The sequence below is a fragment of the Lepidochelys kempii genome, chromosome 20, assembly GCF_965140285.1.
Source record: "Lepidochelys kempii isolate rLepKem1 chromosome 20, rLepKem1.hap1, whole genome shotgun sequence".
In the NCBI taxonomy this organism is placed as follows: Eukaryota; Metazoa; Chordata; order Testudines; family Cheloniidae; genus Lepidochelys; species Lepidochelys kempii.
Window position 1 is genome coordinate 8039185 of NC_136399.1, and position 22321 is coordinate 8061505.

Here is a 22321-nt window from a genome sequence, read left to right on the forward strand (position 1 = left end):
CTTGAGACCAAAGGACTGGGTGGCAGGAGGTGGGGGGAAACGAGTGCTCTTCTGGAAGAGTCTGGGAGCTCTCACTGCTTGGTCCAAGGAAGGGAGTCAGAGACAGCTGGCATGGCATTGCTCTGGGCTGGCAGGAACTGCCTGTGCTTTAAGGCTTATGGTGACCCGAGCACTTCCCATGCTGGGTTCCAGCTGCCGAATCAACCTGCCTGGGTGAGTGGCTCTGGTGCATCGGTCCCTGCGGAGTGGACTCTGCGGCACCGCAGCAGTTCGGCCTCAGGAGGCGGTGAGGCTCCGTGGCCTGCCCTGGAGGAACCTTGGCAGCAGAGGTGACACGTGGGGGTATCATGCCATACGCCCTGTGGGCTGCAGCACGGCCTCCCAGTCACTCACTGTGCCTTCTTCAGTGCCATGCAGGGCCACTTCCCAGCTCAGAACCAGCTCCTGCCCGCCCCCCGCCCACCCTCCTCTGCCAGCCCCACCTTTGGCCGCAGGCTCCCGGTCCTGCCTGGCCTTTGGCCACGGGATCCGGCTCCCCATGCTCTATTCCTGGCTCCAGGATGGACTCTGTGAGGTTGGACACTGGTGTTGGTGCAGCCCCGGCGCACACACGTGCCCACTCAGCTGCAGGAGGTTAAATGCCAAGGCTTCCCCCTCTCTCTGATGGGGGATCCCCACTTCGCTGCCAGCGGGATGCTGTGGCTTGCGATGCGCTTGGAGCCCCTCAGGGCCACACTGCTGGAGCAGGGCAAGCTGCTTGAGGGAGACACGCCCCAAGAGCCAGCCTCAGAGACCATCCCCTTTGCCCTGAGCCCTCCCGGATTTCTGCCGGGCAGAGGCGATGCCTTTCTGTAGCTCGTGCCGGGGCACAAATTAAAGATTCTGGTGTGAACCCTGGTAGAAATTGGGGAGCACATGACTGCACGTCCCCCACCCCCATCTCCCCTGGGGGTCTCCATCTCGAAGGGGTTCCTCCAAGAGAGTGGTCCAAAGCTGGGGGCCTAGCACTGATCCTGTGGCTCCCTGACAGTGGGATCGGTTCAGTTCATGTGAATGCTGGTCTCCAGGCAGGTGGCTTCTTGAGTCAGACACTTTGTGCCTTCTCTTTCCCACTCGCTGCATAGCAGGACAAAGCCCACAGGGAAACTGAGGCACACACTGCTCATAAAAATATTGCCTGAATTTCCACGTCCACAAAAGTGCTCCAGAGGATGAGGGCGACTCTCGCCTGCCCTGTTCAGGCCCCCAGAGCATGGCTGGTGCTGCCTTGGACCCACCTGCGGCCTGTCTGGAAGCCTGGTCTGGAACATGCCTCTTCCCATAGGTGCTGGGTGTCATGATTGGCGTTGGTATTTCCATGTTGCTCATCGCCACCTTGATCCTGGTGCTGGTCCGTAGGCTGCGCCACAAGAGTAAGTGCCCATCCCTGCAGGGAGCAAATCTGATCCCTTTCGCAGCCATGGCTCAGGCACGCTGCTGCCCATCAGGCCGTCTTGGGCTTAGTGTCTGCATGCCTGTATAGGCAGTGAGACCGTAATAGCTAGAGCAGGGGGCTGGCAACCAGGACTCCTGGGTTCTCTCCTACTGACTCACTGCCTGGGCAAGTCCCTTCACGGTCTTGTGCTTCAGTTTCCCAACATACAAAGGGATTGTGAGCGGTATCCAGGGAGTGGTTGGGAAGGGCATAAAGCTCTTGGGGTTCTTTGCGGGCAGCCCAGCTTCCTGGGGCTGGAGTGGGGAGGGGTAGGTCAGGCAGGACTCTGCCATCTGTACCCCCAAGGCCTCTGCACCCTTCCCTGGGCTGGGAGGTGGGTTGGGATGGGGAGTGCAAGCAGGGAGTCAGATTGGTGGGGAAGGGGGCAGGCTCCAACCCTTGCTGGGGTGGGGCCCTGGGTTCCCTGCCCTGGTAACCTTTCATGTCTCCCTCTCTCTCAGAGGTTCAGGCTCAGGAGACGCCCAAGTATCGATTCCGCAAGCGGGACAAAGTGCTGTTCTATGGACGCAAGATCATGCGCAAGGTATGGGGCTGGGGCGGAGCACCATGCGCTGGCCAGGCTGGGGAGTCAGTGGGTGCTGGCAGTGAAAGTTGTGGCAGGAACCATTCCTTTCCCTGCCCGTTTGTCTGCCTCAGGTCAGCGCTGTGTGTCTGGGGACACGTCTACACTGCAATGAAAAACCCACCACTGCAACTGACTTGGGCTCGCAGGGCTAAAAATCACAGTGTTGGCATTTGGGCCCACGCTGGAGCCTGGGCTCTGAAACCCCACGAGTGGGGAGGGCCTCAGAGCACGGACTCCAGCCCGAAACATCTACACTGCAATTTTTAGTGTCGCAGCTTCAGTCATCTGACCTGGGTCAGCTGGGGTTGGGCCATAGGTCTTTTCTTGCAGTGTAGACATAGGCTCTCTCCCCAGCCACCTGGTTTTGTTCTCCGGACCCAGCCATGCTGTGCTCACCTTGCCTCTGAACCAGGTGTCTGCCTCCAGGCACTGAGGGTCTGCTGCTCAGATATGTTGATTCCAGCCCAGAAAGTTAGAGCAACTCTGTCTCAGATCCCTGGCCAGCTCTCCCATGGCCTAGGGAGAGAATGAATTCTTTCCCCCAGTGGGTAGTGGTGCCAGGGTGCTAGGTGCAGACAGCTCATGAACACCTTCCAGAGCTTTGTCACACTAAGTAACAGCAGTGGGGTTAGCAGACAGGGCAGGGCATTGGCTGTCTGCCCAGGCAGCCAGGAGCTGGGCCCTGCCTGGAGGGAGGGACAGGCTCACCATGCGAGGCCCCCAGGAACCTGCCCCAAGGGGACAGTCTGGCTGGTGACAGGGACCTATCCAGGCCCATGCTCCAAAGGTGGGGAGAGTGTTTTCAAAGCACTAGCATCCCCAGCCTCTGCCAGCCCCTCTTCTCCCTGCTCCCCACACCCACTTGGCCCTGCCTGAGGGCAAAGGTGGGGCAGCACTGGCCGAGATGTGGAGCAGGGGGTGTTCATGGATCAGTTTGGGATGCAGGGGCAAGTCTCCTGGTGCAGGTTGTCTCTGCAGGAAGCAGTGAGGGTGAGCTGGGACAGAACTGCGGGCGGGGAGTGAACTCCAGCTGGGAGCAGTGGCAGGAGATGGGCTCCTGCTGGGGGCATGCTGCAGCCCAGCTGGGTCACGTTGCCAGGAACTGGGGCACAGCAGCAGATAGCTCTGCCAGAGCCTGGGCCTCGGAAGGGTCCTGTGGGGTCACTAATCCCAGATATGTGAGCAGGACCCCGTCCCTATCACTGAGAGTCCTGTCCAGCAGCCCCCCACTGAGCTGCTTGCTGAGCGGGTCGGGGCGAGGCAGCAGGGTGCTGGGCTTTCCCAAGGCCTCTGTCCCAGGCCCATCATCTGACTGCCTCTCAGGATTCAGGGTGGCAGGGAACCAGGCACGAGGAGCTAGGAGGGCTGGCACTGGAGCGGGGTGACCTGCAGGAGAAGGCCAGTTCCCCTACTGTGTCTCCTGCCTGGCTCGCTGGCAGCATGTGGCTGGCTGAGTGCCGAATCTCCTCGCCTAGACCGCTGGCTCCAGCGGGTGCTGTTTGTGGGAGTGGCTGGTGCCTTACCTGGGCTGTCTCTACAGGTGTCCCAGTCCACCTCCTCCCTTGTGGACACAACGATCTCCAGCACCTCCCGGCCCCGCATGAAGAAGAAGCTCAAGATGTTGAACATTGCCAAAAAGTAAGTGGGTTCGCTCACCCTCCATGGTGTGAGACAACTGGGGCTGGCCCAGCCCTGCTGCAGGAGTGGGTCGTATGTCTCCTCCCCGCCCCCACCCAGCCATTAGCACTAACTCTGACCTCTCCTTGCTCTGCAAAGCAGCTGCACCCCAGCCTGGTCACCAGCCTCGAGAACCCACCCCCAGAGCAGTTGACTGGCACCGGACCAGCCTGTGGCACGGTGCTGCTCAGCTCCCTGGGTGGGGCCCTTGGGCCTCAGGCCCCTCACATGAGGGAGTGCCATGGCTCAGGAACAAGTCCTGCCTCCTTGATGCATGATGCAGATTCTTTCCTGCCCTGGGTGTGTGTGGGGGAATCTGCCCCTGCAGGCAACTCTCTGGTTGGCCCCATCTATCCCCTCTCCTGTCTGTCCCTGTGCCCAGGATCCTGCGCATCAAGAAGGAGCTGCCCATCCTGCAGCTGAAGGAGCCGCCGCCTTCAGTGCTGGAAGCGGATCTGACTGAGTTTGACGTGGCCAACTCCCACTTGCCGTCCGAGGTGCTGTACATGCTGAAGAACGTCCGGTGAGTGCTCCCATGCACCATGGCCCCGAGCCCAGACTCAGCTGCAGCCACGTTTCCCCCTCCCCGCAAGCAAGCTTGAGCTAAGATGGGCACCTCTGAGGTTCGAAATCCAGGAGAGCTGGGATGATCCTGAGCCCATGACCTGGCCAGCTGGCTGTGTGTAATGGAGCACTCTGTCCAACTGATTTCCCGGCATGGTCCTGGGAAAACCGGGACAGGTGGCCTGGACGCAGTGTGAGCCTGTCAGATCATCTAGTCCAGTGGGTCCCAACCTTTCTTCATTTGCGGATTCCTCTGGAAATTTTGAATGGAGGTGCGGACTCCTTGGGAAATCTGTCTGTATCAACAGCTGAATTCTATTCAATCTGTTTTTAACCTGTCCTTTGTGGACCCTTTAGGCATAGTGTGTGGACCCCAGGGGTCTGCGGACCACAGATTGAGAACCACTGGCCTAAGCTGTGCAGGCTCCAGCCCAGGCAGACCATACGTGGGAGAGTTGCCAAGAATGCTCTGGAGCAGCAGGAATGGTGGCCCTGGTTCTCCAGTAGGGAGCACTCTTCCCTCTTGGCTGATACAGATCTAGTGCTCCCCAGGGTAGGGCAGCTGGAGGCATCCTCTGTCGGGTGAGAGCAAATGCCCTTGTGGGCTCGTGGTGGGACCCTGCACAGCGTTAGTCCTGGCTGAGTACCAGCAGTGTTGCTGTGGGGCTATTGCATCAGACAGACTCTTCCCCAGAAGTGGCTGTGTTTGGGGTCAGGGAGAGATCTCTGTCCCTAGGGGTGGCAGCTTGTGGGCACTGGGATCCTGGAGCAGGGTAGTGTCACTGGAGGCTTGACCCTCTGGGGCAGCTCCAACTCCTCCATGCATTGAGATGGGTGGTGGGGGGATGATTGACAGACCCCGCCTAGCCAGCTGGGCTCTGGGCGGGTGCTCTGGCCCATGTGATGCAGAAGCTTGGGCTGGGCCCAAGGGCCCCTCATGACATGAGCCCCAAGTCCCTGCCATGAGTTGCTGAAGACTTTGCTCCCCCTTTTGCCCACCATGACCCGCCCTTCCTTGCAGGGTGCTGGGCCATTTTGAGAAGCCGCTCTTCCTGGAGCTCTGTAAGCACATGATCTTCCAGCAGTTCCAACAGGGCGAGTACGTCTTCCGGCCCGGCCAGCCCGACACCAGCATCTACGTGGTGCAGGATGGCAAGCTGGAGCTCTTCCTGACCCAGCAGGTGAGGGGGGCATGTCCCAGCCCACCCTGCCGTGTCCATCTGCTGGAGGCACCTGTCTGCTCAGCAGCCACCAGCAACCCCTCCTGCCCCAAGCCAGCTGGGGAGGCTGGTTGTGGCCCCAGTGCTCTGCACCCCTTGGCTGGGTAGTCCCCTGCACCTGGAACACAATGGCTGAGGCCAGCTGCCTTTGGGATCACCGTGGCTGTGGAGGCTCCCCGGGGCTGCTTCCCTTCCAGGGAGGGGCTCATGGAGCAGGCCTCCACAGAATCTGGTGCCAAGCGAGTTTTGGTGGCAGGGATGACGAGGGTGGTGATGGGGTCCCCTAAGGAGGATGTTGCTGTGTTGCAGGACGGGAAGGAGACCCTGGTGAAGGAAGTGTTCCCCGGCGACAGCGTGCACAGCCTGCTCAGCATTCTTGATGTCATCACGGTACCAGCCCTGTCCCTCCACCTCCTGTTGGCCAGTTGGCCCCATCCCATTCCCCTGCCCCTCTGGTGCTGGAGTGAACAGTTCAGCTCACTGGGTGATTGGCAGCCATGGGCTCCCCCGAGTTCTGCTCATGCCCCTCAATTCCAACCCGCAACCCCCTGCTCTCTTAACCCTGGGTCCCTAACGAAAGGCTAAATCCGGGTAGGCCCTGTGGGATGTGTGTGCTGACCCTGCCCCGTGATGGGTTTGCAGCCTGGGTCCCAGGACCCTGCCCCGTGCTTGCCACCTTGCCCCACACGAAGTCTAGAGGAGATTAACCGTTCCTCCACTGGGTCTCGGCCTTGGCTGGCTGCTGGGCTCGGGTGAATGTGGCTGTAGGCTGCTCTCTGGACTTTTTGGCCTGAAGCCATGGGGTAGCCCCCCAGATTCCAGGCTGTCCTTGCCAGTGCCCCCCACTGGAAGGCTGCTCTCCCCGAAGGAGGAGGCCGGGGCACGCCCGCCTTGGTGCAGGGACCCATGGGTACGCGGTTCTCACACAGGGGCACCAGCGGCCGTACCGGACAGTGTCTGCGCGGGCGGGCGAGGACTCCACAGTGCTGCGGCTGCCAGTCGAGGCCTTCTCTGCAGTCTTTGAGAAGTACCCCGAGAGCCTGGTGCGGGTGGTACAGGTGAGTGCGGCCTCAGCCCCCATCCCACGCGCTGACACCCTCTGCTCCTCTGCATTGTGCCCCACGTTCAGACTCTCCCCTTCCCTTCCAGATCATCATGGTGCGTCTGCAGCGGGTCACCTTCCTGGCCCTGCACAACTACCTGGGGCTGACCAATGAACTCTTCAGCCATGTGAGTGATGGGCCCTGCCCTGGAGCTCCTCCCATGAGAGTGGTGGGTCCTGCTCCCTGCACCAGAACCTTCGTCCTTCCCATCCCCGGTTCCTCCTGCCCATGGCAGTTTCCAAACCCTGGTCCCACTAGTGGGGCTGGAGGCCGGCACCCGGCTGGGTAGAGGACAGAAAGAGCTAGAACCTCCCGAGCAAAGTCCCTGTGTCTGCAAGGGAGGGATCCCGGTGCAGCAGGGATGGAACAGGGCTTGGCAGGGTGTCCCCTGCTTGCAGCAAGTCACAGCGAGAGGCCTTAACACCTGGCCCTGGCGGCTTTGGTGAGGTGGAGAATCCTGCGCCCAAGCAGCGCCCCCCGCCCGGTACAGGCCTGCTCTTGGCTGCTGGAGCAGCGTTCCCTGCCTTGCTGGGTGCAGCGTCTGGGTCAGGGTGGAGCCAAGGCCTCTGGGAACAGCCAGGTCCATCCTCTGATGCCTGAGGAACCAGCCCAGCGTTCAGATGGGTCACTGGGCTGGCGCTGTGACCCCCCCGTGCCCCAGCTGCCAGGGAATCAGCAGCCCGAGAGCAAGCTTTGCGGGGCTGTCATGTGGAGGCAGCACTTGGTGCTCTGGGCTCTGCGCTCTCCTTGTCTACACTGACACATCCGGCCCCTCCCAAGTTATGCAGCTCCGTGGACACGGGTCTCCCCCAGACAAGCCACGCGGCTGCTGGCGTGGAGTATGTTCCCTCCTGGGCCATCAGCCAAGTGAGGGGCAGCCAAGCCGTCCCTGTGCCCCTCCCCGTCCCTGTCCTGCCCACTCTGCCTCAGCTCTGCTCTGGGGTGGGGACAGGACTTGCTGTGGGAGGTGTTGCCCCTGTGTGACAGGGGAGGTCAGACAAGATGCTCTGAATGGCTCCTATTGGCCTTGAGTGGTGGGTGTGGCTGGTCCCCAGGCTGGCACTGCCCAGCCTGGCCTGGTGCTGATGTCAGCTGTGTCTGTGGCAGGAGATGCAGCCGCTGCGCCTCTTCCCCCAGCCCAGCCACGCCTCGCGCACCAGCCCTGTCAGACACAGCAAGCGCGTCATCAGCGTCTCCTCCATCGACGATCATAAGGAGAACTCTGGGAGGCCGCCAGATGCCAGCGCCAAGGACCTGGGTAAGGGTTGCCCTGGCTCAGGGAGGGGAACGCAGCAGCTGTGCTCTCCCTCAGAGCAACTGAGCTGGGCATGGACCGGACAGGGGTAAAAGAAGTCAAGAGTGCAGAAGAGCTCAGTACGGGCTGCTGTGCTGCAGGGATCAGGGTGGAGGCCCTGGCACTCCCCTTGCATGCCATGACAGCTGTGGAGTGGCTCTCGTCACCAATCCTGCCCCTGGAGGTGGGCTGGCTATAGCGTCCGACCCAGGGCAGGGGAGGCTCTGGACTCCGTGCGCTCGCTGTGCCAGCGTAACGGGATGTGTGTGTCAACCTCACAGCTGATCAGCTCAAGCTGGGGCCCCTGGAGCCCTCTGCAGTGCCACTGCTGAGCCGCTGCATCTCCATGCCAGTCGATATCTCGGGTAAGTGGAACTGTCCCAGGATGGGACCAGGCTGGGGATGGGACCCATGGGATCCTGAGGCAGCAGGCGATGGTGGGGGAACTTCTGGCACCCGCCCTGCCTGCTGCAGGGTGGGGTTGCTGCCTGGCCAATGGGGATGGTGGTTGCTGCCCCAATTGAGCTGGGGAGGGTTAGACTGCAGGAAGCAGGCTCAGGGCACAGTTGGTTTTGGAACCAACTGGGGAGAGCCCAGAGGCCACAGATGCCAAGGGACCAGGGGCAGGCGGAAGGTCTGAGACATGCCGCCAGGACGTGGGCATCCTAGGGAATGGCAGTGAAGGAAAGTCAAGGGGCTAAGCTGACTAAGGTGCGGAGCAGCCTGGTCTTTGCAGAGATCTCTGTGGTGCTGGCTGTGTTGGGCACCCGGTGGGGAGGGGCGGGCATCATGGCTCTGCAGTGAGCGCTGCCCCTGCCTTCTCTCCTGCACAGGCCTCCAGAAGGGTCCCCGCTCAGACTTCGACATGGCCTATGAGCGTGGCAGGATCTCGGTGTCGCTGCAGGAAGAGAGCTCTGGCACCATGGCCTCCTTTTCCAGGGTAGGTCCCCCGCACACACCTCTCTGACTGGGCCAGCGCTTGGTGCCCTCCAACAAGCTGCAGAGCTGGGGCTGCTCCCTCCCAAGGCGCAAGGTGCCCAGCGGGGCCTGGTGTGGGGCAGACGCTCCTCACAACGGGGTGTGAAGGCGCACTGCCTGCTGGGGGGTGGGGCCAGCCTGTGCTCCGTCACACTCCCTTGTCCAGGACAGCAGAGCTGGCCATCAGGCAGCAGGTGGGCAATTCTGTGGGTAGCAGAAACAGCCTGGGGGCTGCCTCCAAGGGCAGCTTCACTTGGGGTTGCCCCCATAGAAGTGTGGGGGTTTGGCAGCTGGGCACAGAGTTGGAGTGGCGGGCCAGGGGGGAGAAGGGGAGTTGGCAGCTGGCAAAGGCCCAGGCAGAACTGAGTCACTGCAAGGGATGGGGAGGTGCCCTCTGGGGTCTGGGCAGGGGCAGAGTCAGAGGCTGTGACAGGGCAACCCTGCCATGCTCTGAGTGTCCACCCCCGTCTCTGCAGTCTGTCTCCCAGGAGCCCAAGGAGCGCAAGTCAGTGATGGTGGAGGAGCAGCCACCTGGTACTTACCACTACAACTACTGCGAGGATGACTCGGCAGGCGGCGCCTGCCCCTTTGGGCCTTACCAGGGCCGCCAGACCAGTGCCATCTTCGAGGCTGCCAAGCAGGAGCTGGTGAAGCTCATGAAGATTGAGGTGAAGGGGCAGCGAGGGGCACAGCCACAGGGGGGCAGGGCAGGGTGGACTCCCAGGGTCTGGTGAGCGCAGGGCAGAGCGGTTCCCTGGGGTCTGCCTGAAAGATGAGGGGGCAGGGCTGGGTGGTTCCCCCAGCCCGGGTGAGCTGTGCCGAGTCCCCGGGCTGTGCCTGGGGGAGGGGGAAGGGCCGGGTGCCCTTAGGGAGCCTGGGGTTATTCTGGCTCTGGTGGCCATGCCTGCCTCATGCCATTGGTTCTCCCGCTTCCAGAGCCATAGGTCAGCCAGGTTGTGGCCAGTCCTGCTCTGGGCTGCACAGCCACTGCCTCCCAGCTTGGCCCTGGGCAGCTCCTGTGCATAGGCTCTGTGGAAGAGCTGGGCTGGGATGTTTGGCTGCCGGATTCTCGGCCCTTGGGGGAGGAGGGGTGGCCCAGGGTGGGATGGACAGCTGGGCTCCCAGGTGGGGAGGGCTGAGCTGCCCTGTCTGTGATTGGAGGGGCTGGCCAATCCATCAGGCCAGCACAGGGGCAGGAAAGGACTGGAGGGGAGGCCCCAGCATGGAGGGCAGCTCTGAGCAGCTCCCGGTTGGTGCAGCAGAGCTCAGCACTGCTAGGGCCCTGCCTGCAAGCCCCTCCGCCCCCATTGCTGGGTGCTCTGGCTGGTCCCTCACTGCTGCTCTCCCCACAGGACCCCTCCCTTCTCAACAACCGGGTGCTGCTGCACCACGCCAAGGCCGGGACAGTCATCGCCCGCCAGGGGGACCAGGTAGGTGCCCGGGGGGTGTCAGTGCCCAGCAGCCACGGGGTGAAACTGGTAGCAGGTTCTCTTAGCTGGTGCTGCCGTTGTCTCTTGGCAGCTGGGGCCTGGTTCCCACTGTGCTGCGGCAGCCCCAGTGTGGAGTGGGCAGGACATGCTGCCTGCTGGGGTGGGGGCACCTCACCCACTCTGCGTTGATGCTGATGGCTGCGTGAGGAGCAGGGCAATGGGGCTGCCAAGCTGCCTGGAGTGGCTGACGAACGTGTGTGCCAACCTCAGGGCAGACTTACAAACCAGGGCACAAACCCCAAACTGGCTATGTGCTCTGTAAAGAGTTCACCAAGTAACAAGTGTGAACTCCTAAAGCACTATAACAGCCTTACCATGGAGTCACAGACAGTCCCGTGTAGCACCTGGATTTAGCTTGCCACCCAGGCAAGCCGGCCTTTGTGATAGACGAGCCCTTACACCAAGAATCACAGCAGTATTCCGGTTTCAGAGTAGCAGCCGTGTTAGTCTGTATTTGCAAAAAGAAAAGGACTTGTGGCACCTTAGAGACTAACAAATTTATTTGAGCATAAGCTTTCGTGAACTACCTGCTCACTTCATCGGATGCATTCAATGGAAAATACAGTGGGGAGATTTATATACATAGAGAACGTGAAACAATGGGTGTTACCATACACACTGTAACAAGAGTGATCACTTAAGTGAGCTATTACCAGCAAGGGGGTGGGGGGGAGGGAGCCTTTTGTAGTGATAATCAAGGTGGCCATTCAATCTCTTTGGTCACTCAATTACAGACCTAAAAGTTGCAATTCTTCAACAAAAAACTTCGAAAACAGACTCCAACGAGAGACTGCTGAATTGGAATTAATTTGCAAACTGGATACAATTAACTTAGGCTTGAATAAAGACTGGGAGTGGATGGGTCATTACACAAAGTAAAACTGTTTCCCCATGTTTATTCCCCCCCTCCACCCCCCACTGTTCCTCAGCCGTTCTTGTCAACTGCTGGAAGTGGCCAACCTTGATTATCACTACAAAAGGTGTGTCCCACCCCCCCACCCCCACCCCGGCTCTCCTGCTGGTATTAGCTCATCTTAAGTGATCACTCTCCTTGATGTAACTTTACACCATGGGCTCCAGTGATAAGTGAGATCAACATCCTACAAGCATTTCAGCATTTCTAAACACCAAACACATTCTCATCAACTTCACATCTATTCTAACAGTGCAAACAGACTGGTGAGCCAGCCTGGTTCCCGGCTCTGCATTTGTCAGTGTTCAGTGAGGCCTGGGGGCCTTGGCATGAGCTGGCACCTGGTCTGCCAGCATCACAGGTTTTGCTGCTTCCTCAGCCTCTCACGCTGAGTCCCTCCTTGTGGAGGTCAATGGCACTGCGGCCATAGGTGCTGACTTCTGCTGGTGCCAATGGGTGCTGCCCTCCTCTACACTTGGCCCCGCCCTGACTCCACCTCCTCCCTGCCCCATTCCAACCCCTTCTCCAAATCCCCTGCCAATCTCCACCTCTTCCCCTAAGTGCACCACGTTCCCGCTCCTCCTCCTCCCTCCTGGAGCTTTGTTACGCTGCAAAACAGCTGTTCTGCGGCAGCAAACACTGGGAGGTAGGCAGAGGAGCGGGAACTCAACGCACTCGGGGAGGAGGCAGAGGTGGAGGTGAGGTGGGGCAGGGAGGGAAGCTTAGCTGCCGGTGGGTGCACCCACTAATTTTTCCTCGTGGGTGCTCCAGCTCCAGAGCACCCACAGAGTCGGCACCTATGACTGTGGCGCACTGGAGTCCCATTCCCCCAGTTCCCCTCTGTCCTCTCCCCATGGGGAATGAGAGCCTTCCCTGCAGCTCTTACCAAATGGATCCAGGGGCTGCTGCCCCCAAGTGTCCTGCCCCAAGCACCCCATCCCTTTCCTTTGCACCTTGTCACCCCATTACAGCACCCTCGGCAGGGGTTCCCTGTGCGCAACCACTCCCCCCCCGAGGGTTGCATGCCTATTGGGCAGGTGGGATGGCAGCCCCCCATCCTTCCCTTCCCCTTGGGTGCTGGGACTTAGGCCTAGGAAGCATTAAACCCCTGCACAGCTGGAATGGGGAGGGTTGGTTTCCATGGAGCTGGGGGAATTTATGCTGGACTGTGGCTCTGCCGAGGTTAGTGGGGTGCTCCAGAGACTTCAGGCTCAGCCGGAGCTGTAGGCTGTCCCCCAGGTCTCCTGGCAGCCTATCTGTGGGTGTGCACCTTGGGGGCAGGCCTGCCCCTCACCCTAGGGCTGACATTCCTCTCTATCCTCCACCCAACCACCAACAGGACGTCAGCCTTCACTTTGTGCTGTGGGGCTGCCTTCACGTCTACCAGCGCATGATCGACAAAGCGGAGGATGTGTGCCTCTTCCTGACGCAGCCCGGCGAGATGGTGGGCCAGCTGGCTGTGCTGACCGGGGAGCCCCTCATCTTCACCATCAAGGCCAACCGTGACTGCACCTTCCTCAAGATCTCCAAGTCGGACTTCTACGAGTTGGTGTCCCCCTTCCCCTCCTCATCCTGTGGGCAGGCTCTGCCCACCTCCCACCCCACTTCCATCTAGACTGGTGGCCCTGCCCTGGGCCAGATTGGGGCAGTGCCACCTAGAGGGGAAAGGCACCGTGTCCCATTCCCCACCCCATAAACCAGCCAGTCCCCTGCCCTGGGCTGGATTGGAGCTGCTGCCCCCTAGAGGGGAAAGGCCCCATGTCCCAATCCTCCAATTGTGCACCTGTTGCATGGGCCTGGATTCTCCTGCCCTGGGCTGTGATCTGTCCTAGTGCCATGTTTTCTTGGATGGCTCTGTTCCAGAGGAGGTGGGGTGACTCAGGGATGGGGCGGCTGCTGTCAGCAGCACACTGGCAGCAATGGGGCCACCTGTGCACTGACGAGCTACCTGGTCTCTCCCCAGGATCATGCGGGAACAGCCCAGTGTGGTGCTCAGTGTTGCCCATACTGTGGCCGCCCGCATGTCCCCATTTGTGCGCCAGATGGACTTTGCCATCGACTGGATGGCAGTGGAGGCCGGACGGGCCTTGTACAGGTGAGTGAGGCCTGTGCTAGGGGGATGCTGGGAGACCCTGGCTGGGGAACCTCAGCTTCTTCTCCTAGCCCAGGGCACAGCTGGGACCAACTCTTCCTGCTGTGTTTAACCCCTTCCGTGCCAGGGTAATGGGCACCCGTTACTCTCAGCCTCATCCATGCCCTTCCTGCAGCAAAAATGACTCAGGAATCCCAGCGCCCTGGGCAGGCGCTGTCCAGGCCAGCAGCCGTGCTGTTTCCAGAGGGGCCAGGCGAGAACTGCCTAGGTGCCTGTGACCCCTCCATGGGACTCAGGTTTTCACCTGGGCTGACCTGACTTCAACCCTTTCCTGGCTGCAGGTGTTGGATTGAGAGCACCCCTGGTGCTCTGGGGATGGGGGCATCTCAGCCCAGGGCGGCTGCCAGCTGGGGCTCTCAGACTTGCCGCTCATTGCATGCGCTCTCCCTGGGGCAGACACTGGCTCAGCATCCAGACCCGCCGCTCATTGCATGTGCTGTCCCAGCCCAGCCTGTAGGGGGTGCTCTCCCTGGGGCAGGCACTGGCTCAGCTGGCTGATTCACCGCTTGCTGCATGTGCTCTCCAGGCAGGGCGACAAGTCAGACTGCACCTACATCGTGCTGAATGGGCGCCTGCGCTCTGTCATCCAGAAAGGCAGTGGCAAGAAAGAGCTGGTCGGGGAGTACGGTCGTGGGGACCTCATTGGAGTGGTGAGTTTCCTCCCAGGGGACTGTTGGGGTGGGGATGTCCCCACCTGACCTCACCCTATCACTGCCCTGCACTCTCCCGCCAAGGGGATGGGGCCAGTCTCTGCAGACAGCGCTGGGGTGGTGGGTGGGCCCCTCTAGCAGGGTGGGGTGGATAGGTGGGGCCCTCTTAAGCTTGTTGTGATGATGAGTAGCTGCAAGTCGCGGGCCAGGCTGCTCCAAGGGTGCAGCCATGTGGCACAGTGTCCATTCCCTGCTTCTCCAGACCCTCCTGGCTTGGGTGCTAGGCAGATCATCACCCTCTGCTGCTAGCAAGTGGCACTCCATCTCCAGCCAGCGACTGTCCCTTATGCTCTCACACTGCTGACTGCTCCTGGGACGTGGCTTGGCCTAGTATTGGAGACTGGCAGAGGAGTCTCCAGGCTAGAGTGAGGAGCGTGAGGCTGAGCATTTGGACTCCTGGCTTCTCTTTCCAGCTCAGGGAGGGCTAGTGGGTTAGAACAGAGAGCCAAGACACCTGGGTTCTGTACCTCTCCAGGTGCCTATCCCTGTGATGCCAGGCAGCCCTTAGCTGGGAGGGCAAAGGACTCCCCTCCCCGGTCTGTAATGTGGCCTGTGTGCTCTTCTCTAGGTGGAAGCCCTGACCCGGCAGCCCCGAGCCACCACCGTCCATGCTGTGAGAGACACAGAGCTGGCCAAGCTGCCTGAGGGCACCCTGAACAACATTAAGCGCAGATACCCCCAGGTACCGGGGCAGGATGGGTGCCATCCCTCCCTGCAGGAAACAGCCCATCCCAGTGCCTCAGCTGGCCATGCTGTGGGTGCTGCTGTCCAGGCAAGGGCAGGCCAGGGTGGGGGCAAGTTGTGGTGATGCAGGAGCTCTGTCCTCTCGGGGAGAAAGCTGCTCAAGAGTTAGGCCTGAGAACCACCACCACGAGGAGGCAGGTCTACATGACTGGGGACTCCCCTACTAAGAAGAACAGACAGGCCTGTTACCAGAGCTGATCTGGAGCACAGAGGGGTGAACTGTCTGCCAAGAGCTAAGATTCAGGATGTGGATCTGAGGCTGAAGAGGATCCTAATGGGAGCAGGAAAGAATCCACTGATTGTCCTTCATGTGGGAACAAATTACACTAGATTCTCATATCAAGGGAGACTGTGCCAGGCTGGGGAAGATGCTTAAGGAAATGGAGGCTCCGGTGATCTTCAGTGGGATTCTCCCCTCCCTAGAGGAGGAGAGTGAAGGCAAGACAAGATTAGATGATCAATTAGAGGGCTGAGGCAGTGGTGCTAGGAGGAGGGCTTTGGGATGTTTGACTGCTGGGAGGCATTCACGAGCAGAGGACTGTTCTCATGGGATGGACCGAAACCTGAGTGGGGAGGGAAATAGCCTTTTGGGATGGAGTTGGTACAACTGGTTAAAAGAGCTTTAAACTAGGAACTCACAGGAGAGGTTGGGAGATGCTCATGTAATCTCCATGTCTGATTCGAATATTGACCTGGAGGAAAATCAAGAAAGAGAGGACACAGCAATGGAGAAGGGACCAGCAGTGGGTAGGAGAATGGACATTTAGAGGAAGGACAGTGACCATACCATTCAGGAAGCAGAATGACTGTACCCAATTGGGCGAGGAATGTGGGTGAAGCCAAGCAGCAGCAATGAAGATGCCTGTACACCAATGCAGGGAGGCTGGGTAACAAAATGGAGGAACTAGAGCCACTGGTGCAGGAAGTGAAACCAGACGCTCTAGGGATAACAGAAACCTGGTGGAATAGGCATGACTGGAGTACAGGGATTGAAGGGTGTTTGCTGTTCAGGAGAGACAGAAACAAAGGCAAAGGTGGAGGAGTAGCACTGTGTGTTAATGATGAGGTAGACTGTAAAGAAATTAGAAGTGATGGAATGGATAAGACCGAGTCTGTTTGGGCCAAAATCATTCTGGGGAAGAAGCTACCAGAGGTTTCCCTGGGACAGTGCTTGGGATGTGCTACAGACCCTCAGGATCCGATCTGGATAAAGACCTCTTTAATGTTTTTGATTAAATACTACTGGGAATTGTGTGATTATGGGAGACTTTTTAACTTTCCAGAGATAAATTGGAGGACAAGTGCTACTAATAACAGCAGGGCCCAGGTTTTCCTGGATGTGATAGCTGACAGATTTCTTCACCAAACAGTCCCTGAACCTACACGAGGTGGTGTCATTTTAGATTTGGTATTGGTGAGCAGTGAGGCCCTTGTAGAAGAGCTGGTTGCAGGAGATAACTTTGGTTCAAGTGATCATGAGCTAATTCAGTTTAAACTACATGGAAGGATAAACAAAAATCGATCCGCACCGAGGGGCCTTGATTTCAAAAGGGAAAACTTTAAATAATGAAGGGAATTAGGGACATGGGCTGGACTGAAGAACCCCAAGGATCTGAATGTGGAGGAGGCCTGGAATTACTTTGTCAAAGTTCAGAAGCTCTCTGAAGCCTGCATCCCATGCAACAGGGCTGTCCCTAGGCCTACGCAGCTGCGTAGGGCATCATACGCGGCAACACCAGCCCCGGCAACTAGCCTATCCCTCAGCCGCCCCCGCCCCCTCCCCCCAACTGCAAGGGGCAGGGCCATCCCTAGGGGAGTGTGGGGCCCTGAACAACTCCCTCCGCCCCACCTATTACCTTTCCCACCTGCTCCATCCCCGGCCCACCCCTAATCCCCCTCTTCCCCCAGCAACCCCACCCTCACTGGCAGCAGTGGGAAGCGGAGCAACCTGGCCCAGCCCGCTCCACTCCGCCAGCTCCCAGCCGTGTCGCTCCACTTCTCACTGCCGGTAAGGTTGGGGAAAGGATGCCCCCGCACTCACCGGCGGCGGGAAGTGGAGCAATGCGTAGTTAAGTCCTATGGTGGCGTCCCTTGAATAGCTATGCGGATAGAGCTGGCACCGGGGTTTGTTGCAGGGTTTGGTTCCTGGGTTAGTGTTTTTGTTGTGTGGTGTGCAGTTGCTGGTGAATGTTTGCTTCAGGTTGGGGGGCTGTCTGTAAGCGAGGACTGGCCTGTCTCCCAAGGTCTGTGAGAGTGAGGGATCGGCCTTCAGGATAGGTTGTAGATCCTTGATGATGCGCTGGAGAGGTTTTAGTTGGGGGCTGTAAGTGATGGCTAGTGGCATTCTGTTACTTTCTTTGTTGGGCCTGTCCTGTAGTAGGTGACTTCTGGGTACCCTTCTGGCTCTGGCAATCCGTTTCTTCGCTTCCCCAGGTGGGTATTATAGTTTTAAGAAAGCTTGATAGAGATCCTGTAGGTGTTTGTCTCTGTCTGAGGGATTGGAGCAAATGCGGTTGTATCACAGAGCTTGGCTGTAGACAATGGATCGTGTGATGTGGTCTGGATGAAAGTTGGAGGCATGTAGGTAAGTATAGCGGTCAGTAGGTTTCCGATATAGGGTGGTGTTTATGTGACCATCGCTTATTAGCACTGTAGTGTCTGGGAAGTGGGTCTCTTGTGTGGACTGGTACAGGGTGAGGTTGATGGTGGGATGGAAATTGTTGAAATCCAGGTGGAATTCCTCAAAGGCCTCCTTCCCATGGGTCCAGATGATGAAGATGTCATCAGTGTAGCGTAAGTAGAGTAGGGGTGTTAGCAGACAAGAGCTGAGGAAGCGTTGTTCTAAGTCAGCCATAAAAATCTTGGCATACTGTGGGGCCGTGCGGGTACCCATAGCAGTCCCACTGACTTGAAGGTATAAATTGTCCCCAAATCTGAAATAGTTGTGGGTGAGGACAAAGTCACAAAATTCAGCCACCAGGTTTGCCGTGACATTATCGGGGATACCATTCCTGACGGCTTGGTGTCCGTCTTTGTGTGGAATGTTGGTGTAGAGATCTTCTACGTCCATAGTGGCTAGGATGATGTTTTTGGATTGTAGTTTCCTCAGGAAGTCAGTGATCTCGAAGACAGCTGGGAGTACTGGTAGCGTAGGGCCTGAGGTGGGATGAAATTTAATAGTGCAGATTGCAAGCTCATGGACTTAGCGACTAACAAGAATTTTTGCTGTAAGCTGGGGACGTATCAGTTGGAAGTGACAGAGGAGGAGAAAGACATGGGTGTATTGGTTGATCACCGGATGACTATGAGCCACCAATGTGATGTGACTGTGAAAAAGGCTAATGCAGTCCTAGGATGCATCAGATGTGGTATTTCCAGTAGTGACAGGGACATGTTAGTACCATTATACAAGACACTGGTGAGACCTCACCTGGAATACTGCGAGCAATTCTGGTCTCCCATGTTTAAGAAAGATTAATTCAAACTGGTACAGGTGCAAAGGAGAGCAACAAGGATGATCGGAAGAATGGAAAACCGACCTTGTGAGAGGAGACTCAAAGAGCTTGGTTTGTGCAGCCTAGCCACACGAACGCTGAAGGGAGATCTGATTGCTCTCTATGAATACATCAGAGGGATAAATATGAGGGAGGGGGAGGAGTCATTTAAGTAAGGGCCAATGCGGACATAAGAACAAATGAATATAAACTGCACATCAATAAGTTTAGGCTTGAAATTAGATGAAGGTTTCTAACCATCAGAGGAGAGAAGGTCTGGAACAGCTTCCCAAGGGAAGCAGTGGGGGCAAAAAAACCTAACTGGCTCAAGACTGAGTTTGAGAAGTTTCTGTAGGGGATCGGATGAGGGGACTGCCTACGATGGCATGTAGTCGAACTGCGACTGCTAGCAGCAAATATCCCGAATGGCTGGAAATGGGACACTAGATGGGGAGGGCTCTGAGTTACTACAGAGAATTCTTTCCCAGGTGTCTGGCTGCTGGGTCTTGCCCACATGCTCAGAGTCTAACTGATCACCAGATTTGGGATTGGGAAGGAAGTTTCTCCTGGGTCAGATTGGCAGAGACCCTGGGGAGTTTTTGCCTTCCTCTGCAGCATGGCGCACGGGTCACTTGCAGGTTTAAACTAGTGTAAATGGTGGATTCTCTGTAACTTGAAGTCTTTAAATCAGAATTTGAGGACTTCAGTAACTCAGCCAGTGGTTCGGGGTCTATTACAGGAATAGGTGGGTGAGGTTCTGTGTCCTGCAATATGCAAGAGGTCAGACTAGATGATCATGATGGTTCCTTCTGGTTTTAAAGGCTAAGTCTATGAGCTTCCAGATCTGGCTAGGTCCGTTCCCATCCAGCATCCCAGCAAGCTGAGGCCAGGGCCACATTGAAGCCCTGCTCAGGGATGGTGACTGGCCAGGGAAGACCTGAGTGTGGCTATCTCTGTAGCAGGATGGGGCTGTTCTCTCTGTCCAGGCCATGGGAGAGCAACACCCACACCCCTCATGAGGGAGTGGGGTTGGAGTTTCTGAATCGCACAGTGTTCTCCGGTTCTGGCTGTCCCCTGGGTGGAACCTGTGGCCTGACCTACTCAGCTGTGTCCCACCCCCGCATGGTGATTTGGCTCCGGTTGTGCCTGGGAAGCATGAGGGGGCAGAGGACATCTTGGTTTAGCCTGGGCTGGGTTTGCCAGCCTCTTGCTGTGTCTAGCCTCTGCACTGATTAAGGGAGAGCTCTGGTGCCCACGTCCCACTGCCATGATAACGCCAGCATTCTGTTCCCTGGATCATCCCCTTCCTGAGTCCCACAGTGCAAAAGAGTAGCATGTGGTTCTGGGCCCAGCCACCAGGGGGTGCAGGAAGTGTTTTACACCTGTCTCTCCAGAGCAGACTGCACCCCGTGCCTCAGGAGGTCACCTAGTCCAACCCCCTGCTCAAAGCAGAACCATTCCCCAACTAAATCATCCCAGCCAGGGCTTTGTCAAGCCTGACCTTAAAAATATCTAAGGAAGGAGATTCCACCACCTCCCTAGGTAACGCATTCCAGTGTTTCACCACCCTCCTAGTGAAAAAGTTTTTTCTAATATCCAACCTAAACCTCCCCCACTGCAACTTGAGACCACTACTCCTTGATCTGTCATCAGCTACCACTGAAAACAGTCTAGATCCGTCCTCTTTGGAACCCCCTTTCAGGTAGTTGAAAGCAGCTATCAAATCCCCCCTCATTCTTCTCTTCTGCAGACTAAACAATCCCAGTTCCCTCAGCCTCTCCTCATAAGTCATGTGTTCCAGTTCCCTAATAATTTTTGTTGCCCTCCGCTGGACTCTTTCCAATTTCTCCACATCCTTCTTGTAGTGAGGGGCCGAAAACTGGACACAGTACTCCAGATGAGGCCTCACCAATGTCGAATAGAGGGGAACGATCATGTCCCTCGATCTGCTGGCGATGCCCCTACTTATACATCCCAAAATGCCATTGGCCTTCTTGGCAACAACGGCACACGGTTGACTTATATCCAGCTTCCCATCCACTGTAACCCCTAGGTCCTTTTCTGCAGAACTGCTGCCGAGCCATTCGGTCCCTAGTCTGTAGCGGTGCATGAGATTCTTCCGTCCTAAGTGCAGGACTCTGCACTTGTCCTTGTTGAACCTCATCAGATTTCTTTTGGCCCAATCCTCTTATTTGTCTAGGGCCCTCTGTATCCTGTCCCTACCCTCCAGTGTATCTACCTCTCCTCCCAGTTTAGTGTCATCTGCAAACTTGCTGAGGGTGCAATCCACAACATCCTCCAGATCATTTATGAAGATATTGAACAAAACCGGCCCAAGGACCAACCCTTGGGGCACTCCACTTCATACCAGCTGCCAACTAGATATGGAGCCATTGATCGCTACCCATTGAGCCGGACAATCTAGCCAACTTTCTATCCACCTTACAGTCTATTCATCCAGCCCATACTTCTTTAACTTGCTGGCAAGAATACTGTGGGAGACGGTGTCAAAAGCTTTGCTAAAGTCAAGGAACAACACGTCCACCGCTTTACCCTCATCCACAGAGCCAGTTATCTCATCATAGAAGGCAATTAGATTAGTCAGGCATGACTTGCCCTTGGTGAATCCATGCTGACTGTTCCTGATCACTTTCCTCTCCTCTAAGTGCTTCAGAATTGATTCCTTGAGGACCTGCTCCATGATTTTTCCAGGGACTGAGGTGAGGCTGACTGGCCTATAGTTCCCAGGATCCTCCTTCTTCCCTTTTTAAAAGATGGGCACTACATTAGCCTTTTTCCAGTTGTCCGGGACTTCCCCCGATCGCCATGAGTTTTCAAAGATAATGGCCAACGGCTCTGCAGTCACATCCTCCAACTCCTTTAGTACTCTCGGATGCAGCGCATCCGGCCCCATGGACTTGTGCTCATCCAGCTTTTCTAAATAGTCCCGAACCACTTCTTTCTCCACAGAGGGCTGGTCATCTTCTCCCCATGCTGTACTGCCCAGTGCAGTAGTCTGGGAGCTGACCTTGTTCGTGAAGACAGAGGCAAAAAAAGCATTGAGTACATTATCTTTTTCCACATCCTCTGTCACTAGGTTGCCTCCCTCATTCAGTAAGGGGCCCACGCTTTCCTTGACTTTCTTCTTGTTGCTAACATACCTGAAGAAACCCTTCTTGTTACTCTTAACATCACTTGCTAGCTGCAACTCCAGGTGTGATTTGGCCTTCCTGATTTCACTCCTGCATGCCCGAGCAATATTTTTATACTCCTCCCTGGTCATTTGTCCAATCTTCCACTTCTTGTAACCTTCTTTTTTGTGTTTAAGATCAGCAAGGATTTCACTGTTAAGCCAAGCTGGTCGCCTGCCATATTTACTATTCTTTCGACACATTGGGATGGTTTGTCCCTGTAACCTCTATAAAGATTCTTTAAAATACTGCCAGCTCTCCTGGACTCCTTTCCCCCTCATGTTATTCTCTCAGGGGATCCTGCCGATCAGTTCCCTGAGGGAGTCAAAGTCTGCTTTTCTGAAGTCCAGGGTCCGTATTCTGCTGCTCTCCTTTCTTCCCTGTGTCAGGATCCTGAACTCAACCATTTCATGGTCACTGCCTCCCAGGTTCCCATCCTACTTTAGCTTCCCCTACTAATTCTTCCTAGTTTGTGAGCAGCAGGTCAAGAAGAGCTCTGCCCCAGTTGGTTCCTCCAGCACTTGCACCAGGAAATGTCCAAGCCGGGCAGGCCCCTGAGCCCTGCTCCCTGGTGTCCTGGCACTTGTTCTCCTCCCCACCACACACACACGCCTGGGCCCTAAGGGGTGGGCTGGCAGACAAGAGCATCCCTGGGATTCCTGGGAGGCTGGCTGGGCTGAATTCTGCCCCTCTCCACATGCTCCACACTCATCCCAGGTCCCCTCTTCTCT

General features: G+C 57.3%; 1 protein-coding gene across 16 annotated transcripts in view; it reads left to right on the top strand.

Annotated features, from left to right (window-relative positions):
* LOC140900627 (patatin-like phospholipase domain-containing protein 6) overlaps window positions 1-22321 on the top strand; it is a 74100-nt gene that overhangs the window by 32562 nt on the left and 19217 nt on the right. For 12 of the 16 annotated variants that reach the window (XM_073318148.2, XM_073318149.2, XM_073318147.2 and 9 more), the window contains 17 exons: window positions 1325-1412; window positions 1936-2018; window positions 3601-3698; window positions 4120-4260; window positions 5323-5482; window positions 5831-5911; window positions 6451-6579; window positions 6671-6793; window positions 7732-7882; window positions 8200-8283; window positions 8752-8858; window positions 9373-9564; window positions 10249-10326; window positions 12639-12844; window positions 13263-13394; window positions 13978-14101; window positions 14730-14843. In XM_073318148.2, coding sequence (XP_073174249.1) covers window positions 1325-1412; window positions 1936-2018; window positions 3601-3698; window positions 4120-4260; window positions 5323-5482; window positions 5831-5911; window positions 6451-6579; window positions 6671-6793; window positions 7732-7882; window positions 8200-8283; window positions 8752-8858; window positions 9373-9564; window positions 10249-10326; window positions 12639-12844; window positions 13263-13394; window positions 13978-14101; window positions 14730-14843 — 2091 coding nt within the window. The remainder of the gene's footprint in view (window positions 1-1324; window positions 1413-1935; window positions 2019-3600; window positions 3699-4119; window positions 4261-5322; window positions 5483-5830; window positions 5912-6450; window positions 6580-6670; window positions 6794-7731; window positions 7883-8199; window positions 8284-8751; window positions 8859-9372; window positions 9565-10248; window positions 10327-12638; window positions 12845-13262; window positions 13395-13977; window positions 14102-14729; window positions 14844-22321) is intronic. The other 4 variants (XM_073318151.2, XM_073318164.2, XM_073318155.2 and 1 more) reach the window with 3 other exon arrangements.